The 17,318-nt window shown below is 42.5% G+C and overlaps 2 protein-coding genes across 4 annotated transcripts; one reads left to right on the forward strand and one right to left on the reverse strand.

The window, feature by feature from the left end:
- Positions 1–492: 492 nt before the first annotated feature.
- sp1 (sp1 transcription factor) lies at positions 493–12,481 on the forward strand. Of its 3 annotated transcripts, none has more exons than XM_058055208.1 (6): positions 493–615; positions 1,131–1,198; positions 3,778–5,167; positions 8,258–8,399; positions 9,128–9,321; positions 10,360–12,481. In XM_058055208.1, exons 1-6 carry the CDS (start codon positions 609–611, stop codon positions 10,656–10,658), a joined length of 2,100 nt encoding a protein of 699 aa, XP_057911191.1. In that variant the 5' UTR covers positions 493–608; the 3' UTR covers positions 10,659–12,481. The 3 variants fall into 3 exon arrangements, with proteins under 3 accessions (XP_057911191.1, XP_057911192.1, XP_057911194.1); XM_058055209.1 differs by having other exon boundaries at positions 494–615; positions 8,261–8,399; XM_058055211.1 differs by lacking the exon at positions 493–615 and adding an exon at positions 640–937.
- A 785-nt stretch (positions 12,482–13,266) lies between these two features.
- On the reverse strand, positions 13,267–17,312 carry LOC131106123 (cell division cycle-associated protein 7-like). Its single transcript, XM_058054915.1, has 8 exons — positions 17,071–17,312; positions 16,486–16,797; positions 16,335–16,424; positions 14,620–14,769; positions 14,351–14,494; positions 13,667–13,816; positions 13,416–13,552; positions 13,267–13,356 (listed from the first exon to the last, which is right to left on the reverse strand). The coding sequence occupies exons 1-8, from the start codon at positions 17,173–17,175 to the stop codon at positions 13,320–13,322; spliced, it is 1,125 nt and encodes a 374-aa protein (XP_057910898.1). The 5' UTR covers positions 17,176–17,312; the 3' UTR covers positions 13,267–13,319.
- Positions 17,313–17,318: the final 6 nt, after the last annotated feature.

A 17,318-nucleotide genomic window follows, 5' to 3' on the forward strand; every position in this document is an offset into this window, starting at 1 on the left:
GCCCTTTTTCAGATATGAGCCAATAGGATTTGAGGCACTAGAATTGTTGGCGGAAACAACCAGAAATAACCGTTTTAATTGGATGAACGTGTAATCATTTGCAAGAGAGGTGCGCTTCTTTTGTATTAATAATGGAATGGCATGAATTACAGTTAATAGTTTTCCTTTTCCACTGCTGCACCCTTGTACCTTTATTAATTTAAAAAAAAACGTGCTTCGCAGGTGGAATTGTTTGGGTGTACTAGTGTTTGGTCGCATAACCTTTAGGATCTTTAGAATTTGCTCAGGAGTGAGTGTAAAAATATATTTCATACAAACTTGGAGAAAGCGACGAACTAATGTAAAACTACTAATCACCAAATATTGCCAATATATTTCACAGTGACAAAAACATCGTTATGGTTTACACTAAATAAGTAGTGTATTTTAATCGTTACCAGTGAGTCAAACCAGTATGCGTGTCCCTGTGAGAAAATCTAACGCTCCCCACCAGTGTCCTCCTTCATAGAAAGGGGAGGGAGCGAAGTAGGAGGCGACACAAGTTTGTGTGAAGTTGTGAAAAGTTGTCAACTAGAAAAAAGAAGACAAACTCCTCCCGTCTGCAAATTATGAGCAGTAAGTCAACTTTTTTCTTCCCCAAAGCTGTACGTGAGAACAAAGTGGTGGATTGGTAGTAGACCATCAATTTGTAAAGTTTCCAAGTGCTGTTCGAATACTTGTTCGTCTTGTGGCTGCCATCTCTTGCTGTTTAACTACTTTACTGCCAACTGTCGCCTTATTCGCCAATATGAATCCAAGGCACTTAAGCTAGTGTCAGCTTTTATTGTTGTACTATCGTTACGTTATTTAAGTTATTATGATGTGTTTTTAACTTTATCCGTGAAGTTGGAACCATTTCGTGCGCAGTGACCTGTGGGTAATGATCTACATTTTTCGTGTAAGTTCACGTTAGCATTGCAAGTAAGCTAGCTAGTCATTAAAGCTACGAAGCGTGTATATTGTTGCGTTTTTTGTCTTCCTTGTGTCATGTAATGTTTTATTGTGTGGAGTATTTGGTGCTTCACTTTAGTGACAACTCTGATGAGAGGTGATCGTTAAAAAACCAAATCAAAAAACATCTTCTTCCGCAGATCAGCAGCAGGGTGAAATGGCCGCTGTGGAGAGCGGCGGAGGCTTCAGTCAAAAGAGAAACTCACAAGTAAGTCAGTCGGCGGTGTTAACTGGCTTTTTCTTTTATTTGTAATGTTTTTCTCCACTTTCATCGTCCATACTTGTTCCACCTAGCTGCTTGTTGTTGATTTTCTCCGCCGAGCACATGTCACTGGGTGGGACATGGGCAGGTAAAGTTCGCCCACAACGGGGTGTTCCCGGCAAACCCCCGCACTCGCATTGCCTCTCGGTCGGCCCATTTGGCTGGCACTGGAGGGGGTGGTGGCCTGGCCTGTGGAGGGTGTGAGTTTTTATAGGGTAAAATCAAAATGTGGGACGGAGATGGGTGGGTTTGGGTGGGGGGAGGGTTTTGGGACCGGAGGCCGAGCCCGCCATTGCTGTAGTAAAAAAAAAAAAGGCCACTCCCCTCTATCTCCCACCCTGCCCACTCAAGAAGTTCTCCACACATGCTTACACATGCAATGTCATTCTAAAATAATACTTTAAAGCAACTGTGTTTAAATTTACCCACTTCTTCATACATTTTAAATGCATAACTGTATGGAAGTATGACAACATTAGGTGGGCTGCCAGTACCTGTATATTGCACTCTACGAGCCCCAAATGATGAGTGTGCTGTCATTGACCCAAACCAACCTCAGTCATAGAGAACGGACTTAAGACTTAATTACACTCAATCACTGGCCTTGATCCTGTTTTAGCTCTTTGGCTGCGGGTGTGACTCGATTCTCTGCCAAAATGATAGGGGGCAGCTAAATAGGCTGTATATTAAGTATAAATATGGATTAGTGTAGTGTGATCGCTCGTACTGCCGTGCACAATACCGACAACAGAGGAGATCTGTAAACTCACGGCCATGTTGAAACAGGAATGACAAGCTGCCGTATAAATTAGATACATATAATTTATCATGGGCTTTTTATTAAAGTGATTAAATATTATTATGGGCTTTTATTATAGTAATTAAACAGTCTTATTTTATTTACCTTATTTACATGAAAGTATTTCATTTCTGGTTTGCTTTATTACAATTTTATGCTGTCTGCACAACCGGCATAGAAATCAAATACATTTTCTTACATATCCTTATTTATGCAATTAGTGGCTTTAACTCAGTTTTTCAATTTTCTATGCAGCTTATCCTCAGTAGGGTCGTGTGTATATGCCCGAGCCTATTCACTATTCATTCACACTTATTTCCCACAAAAATAAACACATTTTTGTGGATGAGGCCCCCTGCTTTAAATTAAATGGAAATTAAATACAAGAGACCCCCAGTGAATGGTGAAAAACGTTTGCATGTGACAGCGTACAGTGTGAAATCTCTATGCTTCATGAAAAAGCATTGGCAGTGAAGCATAAAGACATAAACATGTAAAAACCTTGGGCTTTCTAACAATGGTACATATATGCTGTACATTTTACCTGTATTATCATGTATTTATGAATTACCAATGATGAATGAGGTGTTTTCTGTCAGAAAACATTTGAATGCTGAATTGCGAAAGTGCAGGGATCCACTGTGCATTTAACTGTGTGACGTCATTAAACTTGAAAAGATAAGATAAGATATGCCTTTATTCGTCCCTCAGTGGGGAAATTTGCATTGCACAGAAGCAAGAGTACAGAATCAGTTAAGCAGTACAAAATACACAATATAGAAAAATAAACAATATAAACAGCCCAAGTATTAACAAAATCAACAGTTATTCCTAGAGTTATATACAAATACAGTATGCAGATAATATGAAACGAGATGAGATATATGAAAATACTTCACATAGAACTTAGTATATTGCATTTAGAGCCCTTAATATTGCACATGGAGGTTGATCAGATATTGCACAGTGAATGGAGTCTGGAGTAACTATACTGAATGTAAAAAACAAAGTATTGCACAGATGTACATAGTGGTGTAGAAGTCTATTGGGAGCAGTTCTGGTTGTACAGCCTGAGAGCTGCAGGAAGAAAGGACCTGCGATATCGCTTCGTCACACACTTGGGGAAAAGTCTTAGTGTTATAGCATGAGCAGTATATATTCAACTTCATTTTGTATGAAGAAATCCCCATTTGTTAAATTGTATGTATTTTTCTTACTTGTTGGTGTTGTTTACAAATAGATCATTCATTCATTTTCTACCGCTTTTTCCTCACGAGGGTCACGGGGGTGCTGGAGCCTATCCCAGCTGTCTTGGGGCGAGAGGCGGGGTACACCCTGGACTGGTCGCCAGCCAATCACAGGGCACATATAGACAAACAACCATTCACACTCACATTCATACCTATGGACAATTTGGAGTCGCCAATTAACCTAGCATGTTTTTGGAATGTGGGAGGAAACTGGAGTACCCGGACAAAACCCATGCATGCACGGGAGAACATACACACTCCACACAGAGATGGCCGAGGGTGGAATTGAACCCTGGTCAACTCTCTTAAATTTTAATCGTTAACTTTAATCGAATGTGGGGCTAGCTGGACTAGGCACGTGATGAGAATGGGGTAAAATCACGATAACCAATCAGTTATCAGTTATATGTTTGGGTCAACCAAACATATTTTTTCAAACATTTTTAGAATTTTAATAATTTTTTGGTTCCATTCAGGACTCTCAGCAGCCGTCTCCGCTGGCCTTGCTAGCGGCCACTTGCAGCCGCATCGACACCCCGGGGGAGAACGACGACTCTGGCGAGCAGCAAAGTCAGCAGCAGCTGGACATGAGTCAGGGCGTCTTCACTTCCAGTGCCAATGGCTGGCAGGTGGTCCCCATCAGCGTGCAAGCATCGTCATGTGCCAACACCGTCACCACTGACTCCTCCGGGCTGCTGACTGGAGGGGAGGCGGGCAAGAGCAGAGGGGTGCTGTCCCCATCATCATCAGCAGCAGCATCCACTGTCAGCGCTCAGGGACAGCAGCAGCAGTTTGTCGTAGCTCAGGCGCCAACACTGCAGAGTCAACAAGTGCTCACCACCATCCCTGGTGTAGTGCCCAATCTCCAGTATCAGGTCATTCCTCAATTTCAGACTGTAGATGGTCAGCCATTGCAGTTTGCCCACGGCCAGCAAGATGCGGCCATTCCTTCCAGTGCAGCCGGACAGCAGTTCCAGATCGTGTCATCTGCCAATGGTCAGCAGCTCATAGCCACCACCAACAGAGGCGCCGGGGCAGGAAACATCATAGCAATGCCCAGCCTCATTCAGGGTTCCATCCCCCTCCAGAATATCACCTTGGCAAACGGCGTCCTGCAGAACCAGCCACAGTTTCTAGCAAATATGCCCGTGTCGCTCAATGGGAACATCACACTGCTGCCTATCAGCACCGGCGCTGGTGGCACAGGAGGAGATGGCAACGGTGGAGACGCGGGAGGAAGCCAGCTTGTCCAGCAACAGCCAACTTCTTCCAGCAGCGGTTATATGACAAGCGCCTCTAGCAACACCACTCAGACCTCCGCCGCCAGCACTTCCTCGTACGGTATGACCCTAACACAGAGCAGTAACGGAGCGGTGGCGGGGACATTCCAGCAGAGTGCAGGGTCTTCTCTGGGCGTCCCCATACAGCCGGACAACCAAGAGGCACAGCAGCCACAGCAAATCCTCATCCAGCCCCAGCAGGTTATTCAGGGAGGAACACCCCTCCAAACCATCCAGGCCGGTAGTATCACTACAGCAGGCGGCCAGGTGTTTGCCACCCCGACTGTCTGCCAGGAAGGCCTCCAAAACCTCCAGATCATGCCAAACACAGGCCCCATCCTGTTGCGCACGGTCGGTCCCAACGGCCAGGTCAGCTGGCAGACCCTGCAGATCCAGAGTCCAGCAGGGGCACAGATCACGCTTGCCCCGGTGGGCCAGACTCAGGCAGCACCCACAGCCGGGGGTGTATCGGTCAACACGTTGCAGATTCCCGGGCTCCAGACCATAAATCTCAACACGCTTGGCGGCTCAGGCCTCCAGATGCACCAACTCCAGAGTGTTCCCATCACCCTCACCAGCACGGCAGGTTAGTAAATGGCTTAACATCTGTAAATTACTGTCGTACTTAAAAATATACCTTTTAAACCAAGTATAATCAATGTACCAATTTGTGTATCATGCAACCTTTAAATGTGAACGCTCGAAAGATTGTAGAATGAGGCTATTCAAATAAATTATCCTGGAGGCCGCATTTTCAGAAAGATAAGGACCGGTGGGCCGGACTACTCTTTTTGTTGTTATTCTTATTTTGTCATATAATGTCCATGCCTTATCTTTTACCTCAGGAAATGGCTAATATGCTGTACACAAGCAATATCTTTACACTAGTTGAAGATCATCTATATGACCCACTGCAAAAACACTCCTCCACTCCACTTCCTCTATTTCGGGGGTGTGTAAATGTTTTCCACCAAGGGCTGCATAAGTAAACATGCATGTACCATTTCAATATTTAAAATTGTCTAATAACAATCTACCGTGCATATGCACATTTGCCTAGTTAGCCATAATGGATGATCACATGCAATGCTTGAATTAGTGTTTAACTATAATTTTTGTTGTCAACGTCAATGATTTTATTGTGAAAGTTTTTTCTATTTATGAGAAGGTTGTTAAGAAACATGAACAAATAGGGGGAAGTTGGCCTTTAAAATTCCACTTAAGTTGATTTGCGAACAACTTGACTGCGTTTCTTTGTTCATCTATTGGCTAAATTAGTTCAAGGACCTAAATGAAAGTTGTGCCCCTGAGTAGATATACTCTATTAAATGATTTTTTTCCCTCGTCCAAACACAAACGCCCTGGTATCTCTTATTTGATGTCCTGTGCTGTGTTTTGTACGAATGACACTGGTTCAACCAGTTCAACTGGCTCTCAACTGCTCCAATGAATGAATGTTTAGTGGGCTGGCACAACTTTTCTGTAGGATATGGGGTGTAACTTAACCACTCCCACTGAACTGCAAACACCATCATATGTCTTGTGTCACAAACACTTAACATTAGTACACACTACTCCCAGTTGGTCATTTCAACTGGATTTTCTCTGCATCTTGTTGAGATTTGTTTTCAGTGTTTATAGCATTTAGCATTGAGACGTGACAACACAGACCTCTGCCAGGGACTAACAATGTAAAGTTACAGTCGATTCTCGCCTATTCGTGTCTCGGCATTCACTTTGCTGCATATTAGCGGATTTCTTTTCTCAAAATTATAAATAAATAGATTTGTTAATGTAGATTTAAAGTGGTTTGATACCGCTGTATGCAGTGGGGAATCCAGCAGAGGGTGCTGTCTCACAATTCAGTTTGCTCAAGATTGTGCCTTAATTTCCAGACAATAGAGTGCACCGTTATATTAGTAGCATCATATAGGACACCCTGGTCTATAAGATAGGATATTTAGTACACTGAAAGATGTTACATGGGTTTTACTTAAATAAATGCGCTCTTCCAAAAAGCATGTTCTCCTCGTGCATGCATGGGTTTTCTCCGGGTACTCCGGTTTCCTCCCCCATTCCGAAAACATGCTAAGTTAATTGGTGACTCCAAATTGTCCATAGGTATGAATGTGAGTGTGAATGGTTGTTTGTCTATATGCGCCCTGTGATTGGCTGGCCACCAGTCCAGGGTGTACCCCGCCTCTCGCCCGAAGTCAGCTGGGATAGGCTCCAGCATGCCCGCGACTCTTGTGAGCATAAGCGGTACAGAAAATGGATGGATGGATGCAAAAAAAAATAATAATTACAATGGGGAAAAAAACAGAATTTAAGGGGTGAAAACGGATTTCATATGGTGTTACAGTGTGCCGACATAGAGTACAAGTTGTAGGCCACGCCCCCCCCCTCCACTGCACAGCTTTGTCTGAGATTTCAGTGTTCACACGGGGCATCTATTGGCTTCTTCCAGGACATGTTTGGTCAGGTTTGAGGGATAGCTAAATTGCCTAAAGCGTCGGGTATCAAGGAGAAGTGATTGCAATCGATGTTTTCGAGCTAGTAAGAGAAAAATACGAGACTGTTTTGTGAGCATGGGCGAAACTGGTCTATCCACCAAACTTTGTCTAAACTCTGATAGCTTTCCAACGTTACTTGGTCATTTTGATGAGTCAGAAGCGCAATCTGTAAGTAACAATATATAAGCATCCTAACTGTGTTTATTTTGTGTTACTAAGCAGTTGTCTGTGTAGCATTATCGTGTCTATATACAGGGAGTAGGGTGCAAATTACAAACTCGCTGATGTCTGGAGTTGTTAATAGCATTTTTCCACCACCAGTCAGTGGTCTACCCGAGTTTTTTAAACATGGGTAGTCCCGCCAAAAACTACAAGTAGCTCCCAACCTCTTTTCAAGTAGCTCTCCAAAGGGTTCATTTATTCATTTATCAACTCCTATACTGACACAATGAGAAAGTGGGGTTCGGCAGTAGTCCGGAAGTCTTCAGGAGTACTTGGGAGTGTGACCAATAGCAGCTGAGTCAGCTTGACTGCTTATCCACATATAACAGTAGTTAGTTGTGTTTTTTTTTTTGCCTCGCACTGCGAGTTACCTTATGTGGCTGTTTGCACTGTTGTCAATAATGAGTTACATTGCCATCTACTGGACGGGGTTGTAACTTCAAGCCACTCAGACGGTCCTATTGTAATGTGAGTGAGGACAAGCAGATGGTGGCAAATCCCAAAAAAATATAAGGTAGATTCTGTGGCGGTCCAAATTAATTTGTGGCAAGCTACCATACATAAATCGCTTTATGCAAAACCCTGGTATCCAAGAAGGAGAGGGGATAGACTATACTGTTTCTCCTTTGTCAGGAACTGTAGTTATCCTCAGACCAGGTGACTTATTACTGACGTCTTTGAGGTCAGTGTTGCAAGAGTGATCAGTCACATTTATGCAATAACTCCCCTTTTGCAAGGGAACACCGTCCTTATGCTTCCCTTTTAGGCAATTTAGAAGATAGTTACCTAACATTCAATGTCTCAGCAAAAGTCTGCAGGCCTTCTTGGCTGACTCTGACTGTCCATCTTGTCTTAAAACTTAACTAGAGTTTGTTTCTACATTTACTGGTGTCCTAATTATCACATGCATGCTGTCTGACTGCTCCGTATTTTCAATCAAGCAGATCAAACGCTGCAGACGGGCGCCGAGAGTTTGGACGATAGCACAGCGCTCGACGACGAGGACATCAGCCCACCGCCACAGGGCCGACGTAATCGCAGAGAAGCCTGCACTTGTCCTTTCTGCAAGGATGGAGAAGGACGGTATGTCTGTGTATACTGTAGATCAAGAATTCAGTTGTCCCTCGTTTATCGTAGTTAATTGGTTTCCTGCCTGATCGCAATAAGTGCATTTTCACCAAGTAGGATTCAATATTAATCAATTAAATATATTTTTTTTTAGTTGAGCATAGAAATCCTGTTAATACTTTATCAAGATTGTATCGTTGTTACAGCCCTGTAGATATGAAATAACCCCCTATAGATACTCTTACACTCCTTTTTTTCACAACACATTGCTCAATTGCAGGCTACGGGATGACTACAGGGACATGTGATGGCCGCTGCTTTCAGCATAGTATGCTATCAAGCTAATAGTTAGCCCCCAATTAATTTATCTGATAAACTCAAGAAAGGGTTCAAAACTGAGTGGAGAAAAAGGAAAACAAAAGAAGCCAAAATTTACCACTTCCACACTGAATAGGAAGCGAAGTAACTTTTTTTCCCCACTATGTCATCTCAGATGTGCCATACACCAAAATAATGTCTCATCAATGGAACGTTATTGATGCATATGACTTGTCTTTCAATATGTTATGCCTAATAATTGGCCATAGTCAACTATGAAACAGCGATCATTTCTTAATTCATTTTTGAAAAAACATGAGCGATGTTCAAACTGCGATTTAGCAAGGGACAACTGTGTAGCTCAAAGCTAGATTGCTATTTGCTGTACTGGTTGCAACATTGCCCTTCACTCCGTGTTCCAATAGGAGCGACCCGACCAAAAAGAAACAGCACATCTGTCACATCTCCGGATGCGGAAAGATCTACGGCAAAACGTCACACCTGAGAGCCCACCTCCGCTGGCACACGGGAGAGCGGCCCTTCGTCTGCAGCTGGTCCTTCTGCGGCAAACGTTTCACACGCTCCGACGAGCTTCAGCGCCATAAGAGGACGCACACAGGTGATGAAGCGCAATCCATTCTCTAAGTCCCAGTTGTAATTTCTACTTTTTATGCAATATCTTTAGTTACACTGCACACAAGTTCTCATATTGTAGTATTTTCACATTCTTTTCAATCATTCTCCCCTTTAGCTATGACGCTGGAATCTAGACTTTTTGAAGCTGTGGTGGTGGGCTGCACTGCCTTTTTTTTGAAGGACAAATAACTACCAACATTTAAATTTCACTTTGTTTACAGAGCATATCTCCACTATGTGTGCTTATTTTTCATTAAATACAGGTTTCATGTTTGAATAGAACACGTATAAAAAATACTTAGAGGTGAAGCTAATATTGTCTGGTAAACCACTCAACATCTGCTTACGAGCAACCTGTTGGAGACCCCTGTGATAGCGTCACTGTCTAAAGCTGCACACACTATGTGCTTCTGTTGCACTACTTGGACAAGCAACTAGTGTTTTTCGAAGACAAGCCATAAGTGTTATGATAACAATAGAGCAAGATTAAGTGACATTTAAAAAAGTAAGCTGTGATGATGATATAGCTTTGACCTAGCTAGATGCAGCCAGCCATGCATGTAAACAAAAATGCCAGAAAGTGGAATGAGATTCAAATGTGAGCGACCTCACACACACTGGCATAAATAGGCTTAGCATGTGACAAGCTGTCGTCAATTGACTGCACATTTTAGGGCTATAGTGTTCATTCAACACAAGACGGGTCACGTATCTGGTCACATGCCAAGGCAGACATACGATCTCTGGGCTTGAGTTTGACACTTATTCCTTTAAAATGTATGTGGATTTTACTTCCTTTAGAAAGTGTTGATGCTTGAAAATGCTTAATTTAGGCCAATATGTAACATTTGCTTAGATATGCATTTTTGACCCATAATAGGCTTAAAAAAATTAATTAAAAAAAAAAACAGTAATAATTACATTTGATAGTGAGGAAGCGATGTTCGAACCACACTGGAGCGATGGATGACAGTATACATTTGCGATTGTGATACTGACACATGTTTCTTTTCTCCTCAAGGCGAGAAAAGGTTCGCTTGCACAGAGTGTCCCAAGCGCTTCATGCGTAGCGACCACCTCTCCAAGCACATCAAGACCCACTTCAACAAGAAAGGCTCGCTTGCCGCCAACAGCGCTGCCATTTCCGGCGACCCCACCTCACCGGCGACAGACGGCGGCTCAGAGGGCCTGTCAGCCGGCGACCAGCACACCATCGTCGCCATGGAAACCCTGTCGGCAGAGAGTATAGCCCGGCTAGCCAGCAGTGGTATCAACATGGTGCAGGTGGACCTGAATCACATCAACGGGGCCAGCTACTAAGGGGGAGGTTGCGTTCTAAAGGGGCTCGTCTGAAAGCAGACACCGAACAAGCGCTTCAGGTTGAACACAACAAGAGACACTATTTCATTTGAGTTGCGAGGCGGGAATATTGATTTGCATATAAATACCTGTGGCATTTAAAGTCAGATCACCTATGTGTTTACAGAAATCATCCCAAAATCTTATTTTATATTAATGTTCCCCTTTCACATCTTCAATAATGACGCTGCAATAAAATAACAATACTGAATTGTTATCTCCACTACACACTCAACATTGTCATCTGCAAACTCAATACAGGTGGTCCTCTGGTTACCAACGAGTCTGAATTTTCCCTAAAATTTTCCCTAACTCCTAAATCACTCACACTGTACATATAGTAATAAAACAGTGCACAGACTGCATGACCCCCAACATTCGTTAGCATAAAATCATCTTTATCCTTAATAATGGTCATGACAGTGGAGTTGTTGGGGACCAAAATAACGACCAAATCGTTGGATTTGTCTCCTCTCGCTGAGATTTTTATGATGTTCATTTTCACTTCCATGGTGATAGCTTTCCTTTTCTTTGGCGCACTGCCACTTAGGAGACATAATGAAGTGTAAAAAGTAACAATGTTATTCTTCTTTAGTGTGGCTGAGCAGGTACACACTGTATTCACAACTCTCGTGTTTACGGACCAAAATTTATTTTTTTTATTTATAGGTGCGCATTCGTTGCCGCAAAATGTCGTAACACGGGATACCCTTAATCGAGGACCACCTGACCTGTACTGTTGCGTTGACACTAACTCAACTATGTCATTGACGGAAGGGAACATGGTTGGAAATGATTTTATAGCCTTCATTTTTATACATCGTCCAGCTTAGAAAAAGGCATGTAGCTGATAAACTGATCAGAAATGATCACTGAGCTCACAATGCATTCAGTCATGGCATGATCCAGTATTGATATTGCAGCTTAAATGCCAAATTTAGACCATTAAAGTGAAAATTAAGCATTTTTCTTTGGGAGAAGTGGACCCCCCCCCCCGACCCCCACAATCCAACAATTGTAATATTAAATGAGTTGAAGAAGCTTGGCTGCAGTGTGCTATCCTGAGAATAACTATTTAACATGTAAATGGTACACTGCCAAGCTATTTGTAACAACAACAACAAAAAAAACGGCCACAAGGTTTCTGTCTGTGTGTGTGTGTGTGTATATATAAATATATATTTGTCAGCAATCTTAGTCTAGGCCAGGATCATCGTTGTCATTTGTGAGGAGTTTTGCCTTTTCACTTCTCATGCACAATCTTAACCTTATGTTATTACTTTTGTTCATGTTTGTAGATCATATGTAAAAGCCTTTCAGTCATTGAATGATGACTTAGTCTATCCAGTCATTCATTTTGTTCCTAGAACGTTTTCTCTCTCTCGATTTCTCTCTGTGGTACAAGCTGATACTTTGCCTTGATGTCAGCTTTTTTTTTTTCTCAAGTGAAAATATTTTTGATATAATCTGTATGGCACAAATGTGTATGCTCAAACCAAAGGTTCATAAGCAAAACTCTTTCGTTGACTTGTAACTGGAAAGTATCCAGCAATAAGGCAGACCTTGGATGCATTTTTATTTTTTAGGTCAATTCTAGGAGGATGTTGGTCACCACTGTGGGAACGTCTTCCTTCACGTCACAATTTCTATCTTTGAAACTCAATACAGACTGTTGTCATTTTACAAGTGCTCTTTTTTTTTCATTTTCACCCGTTTAAATAAGGGATTTTATATTGTATACTACAAATGCAAACAGCTGGATTAAAACCTGAAATATTCTCTCATTTTGCTTGCTTTTCTTTTGGAACCAATATTACCATACAAACCAAACCTGGCCCACTATGTGAATTTCAGAACAGCAGAGTGCTCCTGTCATAAAATATCTTAACTAGAATTTTTGCAGATCCTCAAAAACAATGCACTTATCATATACAGGGTTTTTGCTGTCGATACTTTAAAACTGCACAGCCCTCCTGTCGTATAAATGGTCTTTTGATGGCAGATACCATGAAAAACAGCAGCATTCCTGTCATATTAAGGATCTATGGTTGGCATGTTTGCAGTATTATGTTTAAAAACAGCAGAGCCCACCTGTTGTATCAAGAATTTTGTCGTTTTTACTGTATATTGTTCTTTAAAGCCGCAGCGCAGTCCTGTCACATCCAGGATCTTTGGCGTGCTTATTTGCTGTAGATAGTAGGGGTGTCAAAAGGTCTTCCAGGATTAACATGTGACAAGATTACGACGATAAATTAATTAATCACACATAAATTAAATGTAGATAATTTTGACTGCCTCAGTACAAGTGACTGAATGTCTGTTTTTCTTGTCTCTATCCCCTCCTAACAGGCATTGGTTTCAGCACCTTGTCGCATCTGTTCCATAGAACGGCATGAAGGAAACGTGCCCTTTTGTCATTGGTGGGTGGAGGTGGGACCGCTACCATACCACAAAATCATTGTCTCGTCTCATGACACCCATGGTAGATACCACAAGAACAGCAGCACACTCCTGCCATATAGAGGCTCTGTGACTTCGATCCTCAAACAGCAGATGGCCCATGTAAATTGTCAAAAAAATATATCTTTATTTGTTAAAAATCACACACAATAACTCCTCATCTCAGCCATCGCTCTCACTCTTCAGCTTGTTGCAGAGACTGAAAGAAGATATTGTACATTTCATCACTGAAAAGGTATAATGATGTTTTTCTTTTACCTGCTGAGGTATGAGTGGACGTCTGAGAAGCCGTGGTACTGGGCCAGAGGGAACAGGATCCCGGTGGGGCAGCGCCCTTCTCGCTGGCGGCAGAAACTGCAGTTGCAAATTCCTCGGCAGGGAGGGCAATGCCAGTCCTGTGGAGATGGAAAAGAGGTGATTAAAACATAATCTGAATTTTGCATTCCCGTAGGTAGCAATGACACCATTTTTCCATGTTTATGTTTTATGTGTTTTATGAGATGTCAAACCGGATCAAGCAGGGCCTTCCTGGTGTCCTCCCCGTATCGGTTCCTCAGGCACGGCCCGCAGAACTGACCCTGGATGCCCCGGCACGCCTCATTTCGGCAGCAGGTCTTTGTATCAACCGTCTTCTGTCGACACTGATGACATGTGGACCCCTGAAAACCAAAGTATACAGTCTAACATCACACAAACTGATTTTTGGCTTTTTCCTTACTTTCTTGTAATAGCAAAGTGGGAAAAGCCACAGAATCAGAAACGGCTGTCTATTCAGTGGTACACACATCTCAGTCCTGGTTACTCAGCACAATATGGCTTTTATTGTCAACTGCTAAGCATCTTCTTGCACAAGTTACAAAATGTTAAAATGTTATTTGAAACAGATGCCAGATGGCAAAGGGCGAAAATTTTGGGAGTGCCTGAAACGATTTGCTATCAAAACATTGCATTTTCATGCATGTTAAGGCCCTCAAAATGCAAGAAAATGCATGTAATAATAATAACATACAGCAGTTTCAATGCTCTGTGTTCAGGCCCTACATATAAACAAATACAGTAAGCTCAACCTTGACAGGTTCCTCTGTAGGAAGCATGAGGTTTTGCTACAGTATGAGTGAGACTGCCATCTGGTGGTGAAGTAATTGCTTGGTTTCCACATGTTACCGAGTGAGACAGGTAGGACCAGAACCTACTGTTACTCTGTTGTAGACCTTTTCGGTCATGTTGTCTGCCACCAGCTGAAGCTCATCGTCTGTGATTTCGTCCACAGGCCTGATAATGTGAGGTTTGGTCTGACTGGGTCGCGGGGTCCCACGTCTCTGTGGAGCCCGACGGACCTGAAAACACACACAAACTTGAGATGAATAACGTAAGATAAGCTAAAACGGTAACTCGTCTCACACCTTGCGACACCAAGTTCGGTAATAAGACAAATAAGACACAGGTGTCCGATACAACTCACCTCCAGAAGCTCCTCCTCTAAGGTGAGCTCTACATCTGCCTCTTGCGGGCCGGTGAGTACCTCACATCCTCCCATGGAGCGGGTCTGTCTGCGGGATGCCCTCTCTGGGTTCTTCCTGGGCTCCCTTCCAGAGCGGGGCGGTTGTTGTTGCTGTAATTCATATATATTATATCTTAATCCGTGTTAATGGCTAATAATGTGCAGACCTACCAACCTTGAAGACACTTCAACACTATTAGGACAGTCTTCCATCTCCACAAGATGGCAGTAGCTACATTTTAAGGGGAACTATTATGCTTTTTCCACTTTTCTGACCTCTAGATGTAGTTAGAATGTTGTATTCTTGTGTTAAACCATGCCAAAGTTTCAGATAATGAGGTTTGCACATTTGAAAGTGAGCCCTGAAAGAACTTAGGGATGGCTCAAAATGCTCGGTTTCAAAAGGAGTCATAAAACTGCCCCTTTGTGATGTCACAGAGGGGCAGACTTCCTTATATGGGCATGTCTAAGTTGTATAAGCGCTCCACTACTCTGTTTACTTGCTAGCATAGCCACATTTGTTTACATTTCCTAACGACGCCACCATTGGGCACAAGTGGTTGGAGTTCCTGATTCCCGACAAACTTGCTGAACGTTACTTGGTCGTGTGGACTGAGCCAGCAGTTAGTAACAATTTATCAGTGTTTCTTTTATGTAAGTCATGTAGCAAAAGTGCGGGTTTGCTAGTAGCCATTTCCCACCACAATTAGTGGCTGCATTTTGACATTACCGATGCTGTAGAATACAGTACCTAACGCTAAAATGCTAAAGCTACTTACCATTGAGAGACATCTTGAAGTAACTTCTTTTCTTGAGATACTTCAAACTGCCCAGTCTCTACTTCCAGATCGGATTCGGGATCCAACACATATGGCTGTATGTTAAAAGCCGACATTTTAAAAAGATAAATTGCCATTTATTATCAACTCCTATAAAGTTAGCGCCACAAACCATAAGGTTTTCTATGCACTTGGGAGTGTGACCAACCACAGCAAAGTGGGCGTGCCTCGAGGCGGGCCATGGGTGGAATACATTAAAAAAAAAGACAATTTTCACAGGAACCATGAAATCCAAAGAAATACAGCTGAATAGGTGCAGATTCTGGAAGAACTAGAAAGCTTTGTGTGCTGGTTATTGTGTGTAGCTGCTCTGTAGGAGTCCACAACTCAATACAAAGGGCCAAAAAATGAGCTTTAAAGATTGTGAGTGGTTAGCCTTGTGCAGCTTTAGCTGCCTCTGCATGCACTTTAAAGTTAAGTGTGCTACATACTGTAGCTATTGGTTTCAAAGTCATGTGTCACCACAGAGACTACCTGGAACTACGTTCATCACCAAAATTTACCAAATCCAGAACAAGTTGGAGGCAAGCTGCTGTTGGACGACACTGCTGATACGGATGTCATACAACTTCATTTTAAAAAATCCGAACTATCCCTTTAAGGAACCCTACATTACGGAATTTGTATTTGGGTCAATAAGGTAGTTGTAATAGTTATGAGATGAGAAGGTCAAAATGTTGGGAACACTTTTAAAATTGATACAATGCAGTTCCATACTAAGTAACGTTGACCCCTGACCTAGCTTGAACTCACTGGACGCTTTAGAAGTTCCTGTATCATCTTTGTCATGGTATCGAGTCTCCCCTTGATCAAAGACATGTTCCATCATATACTCACAGAGTTTCTCTCTTTGGGCTGCTTTCCTTGTTTTTTCAGGATACCAACACCTCCAGGCAGTTTTTGCAGGTCCGCCATTAGCTGGGCGAGCTGCCGTCAGAGAAGCAAGAGGTCAAAGCTGGACAAGCATTGAACCATTCCTCCATCTTACCATCGCTTTGTTGGCTCTGATGTTTTGTTCTCTTTTGGTAAGGAAAGAGTCGGGCACATCCTCAGCCTCATCGGACGCTCTCATCTCGTCTTCTTCGGATTTAATATGTTTGTACTCCTTTGCCTGACTTGTCTTCACCCCTGTCCTTTTCTTCCTCTCTCCATTGTCCTCTTCATCATCATCATCATCATCATCAGTGGATTTCTGGCCGGACGGAACCGAGCGGAACGCCACCCTCAGCCTGAAGGTTTTGGACATGGCTTTCTGCTGCTTGGGGGCACAGTCTTGATCTACATCTTGCATGTCAGTATTCTATAATGGAGAAAAAACACATTTGCCATACAACAGAAGACATTAAAGCGCCATAAATCAAGATAATTGAGGATTATATTGACAGTCCTGATGCTTGTACTTCTTAAGCAATGACACAATGCCAGTCAGTCCAATTATGTTACATTTGGCAGGTGTCTCAAGTCTTAGTACATCAACCTATGATTTAATGACAAACACACACTTTCAAATTAAATGTTAATGTTAATTTGTATTTAAAAAAATACATGACACAAAATAATCCCGAAAGTGTACCTGATCGCTTTGGTCGCTCAGCTCTTCCTCATCAAAACCGTAAAACGTTTCTTCATTCTCAGTGTCCTCAAAAACCTCAGCTAGTTCCTTCGTGAGGGGGTACATCTTCAAAGTTTCTTCTTGACGTTTGTAGAAGCAAACCAAAACGTTCAAATATGCATTGTTTCCCTTGCTATTTCCACAACAGACAAAAAAAGGCAGCAGGTTAAAAAAAATGTCGGCCGCCAATTAAGATGATTGATGAAAGA

This window comes from Doryrhamphus excisus, chromosome 18 (assembly GCF_030265055.1).
Source record: "Doryrhamphus excisus isolate RoL2022-K1 chromosome 18, RoL_Dexc_1.0, whole genome shotgun sequence".
NCBI lineage: Eukaryota > Metazoa > Chordata > Actinopteri > Syngnathiformes > Syngnathidae > Doryrhamphus > Doryrhamphus excisus.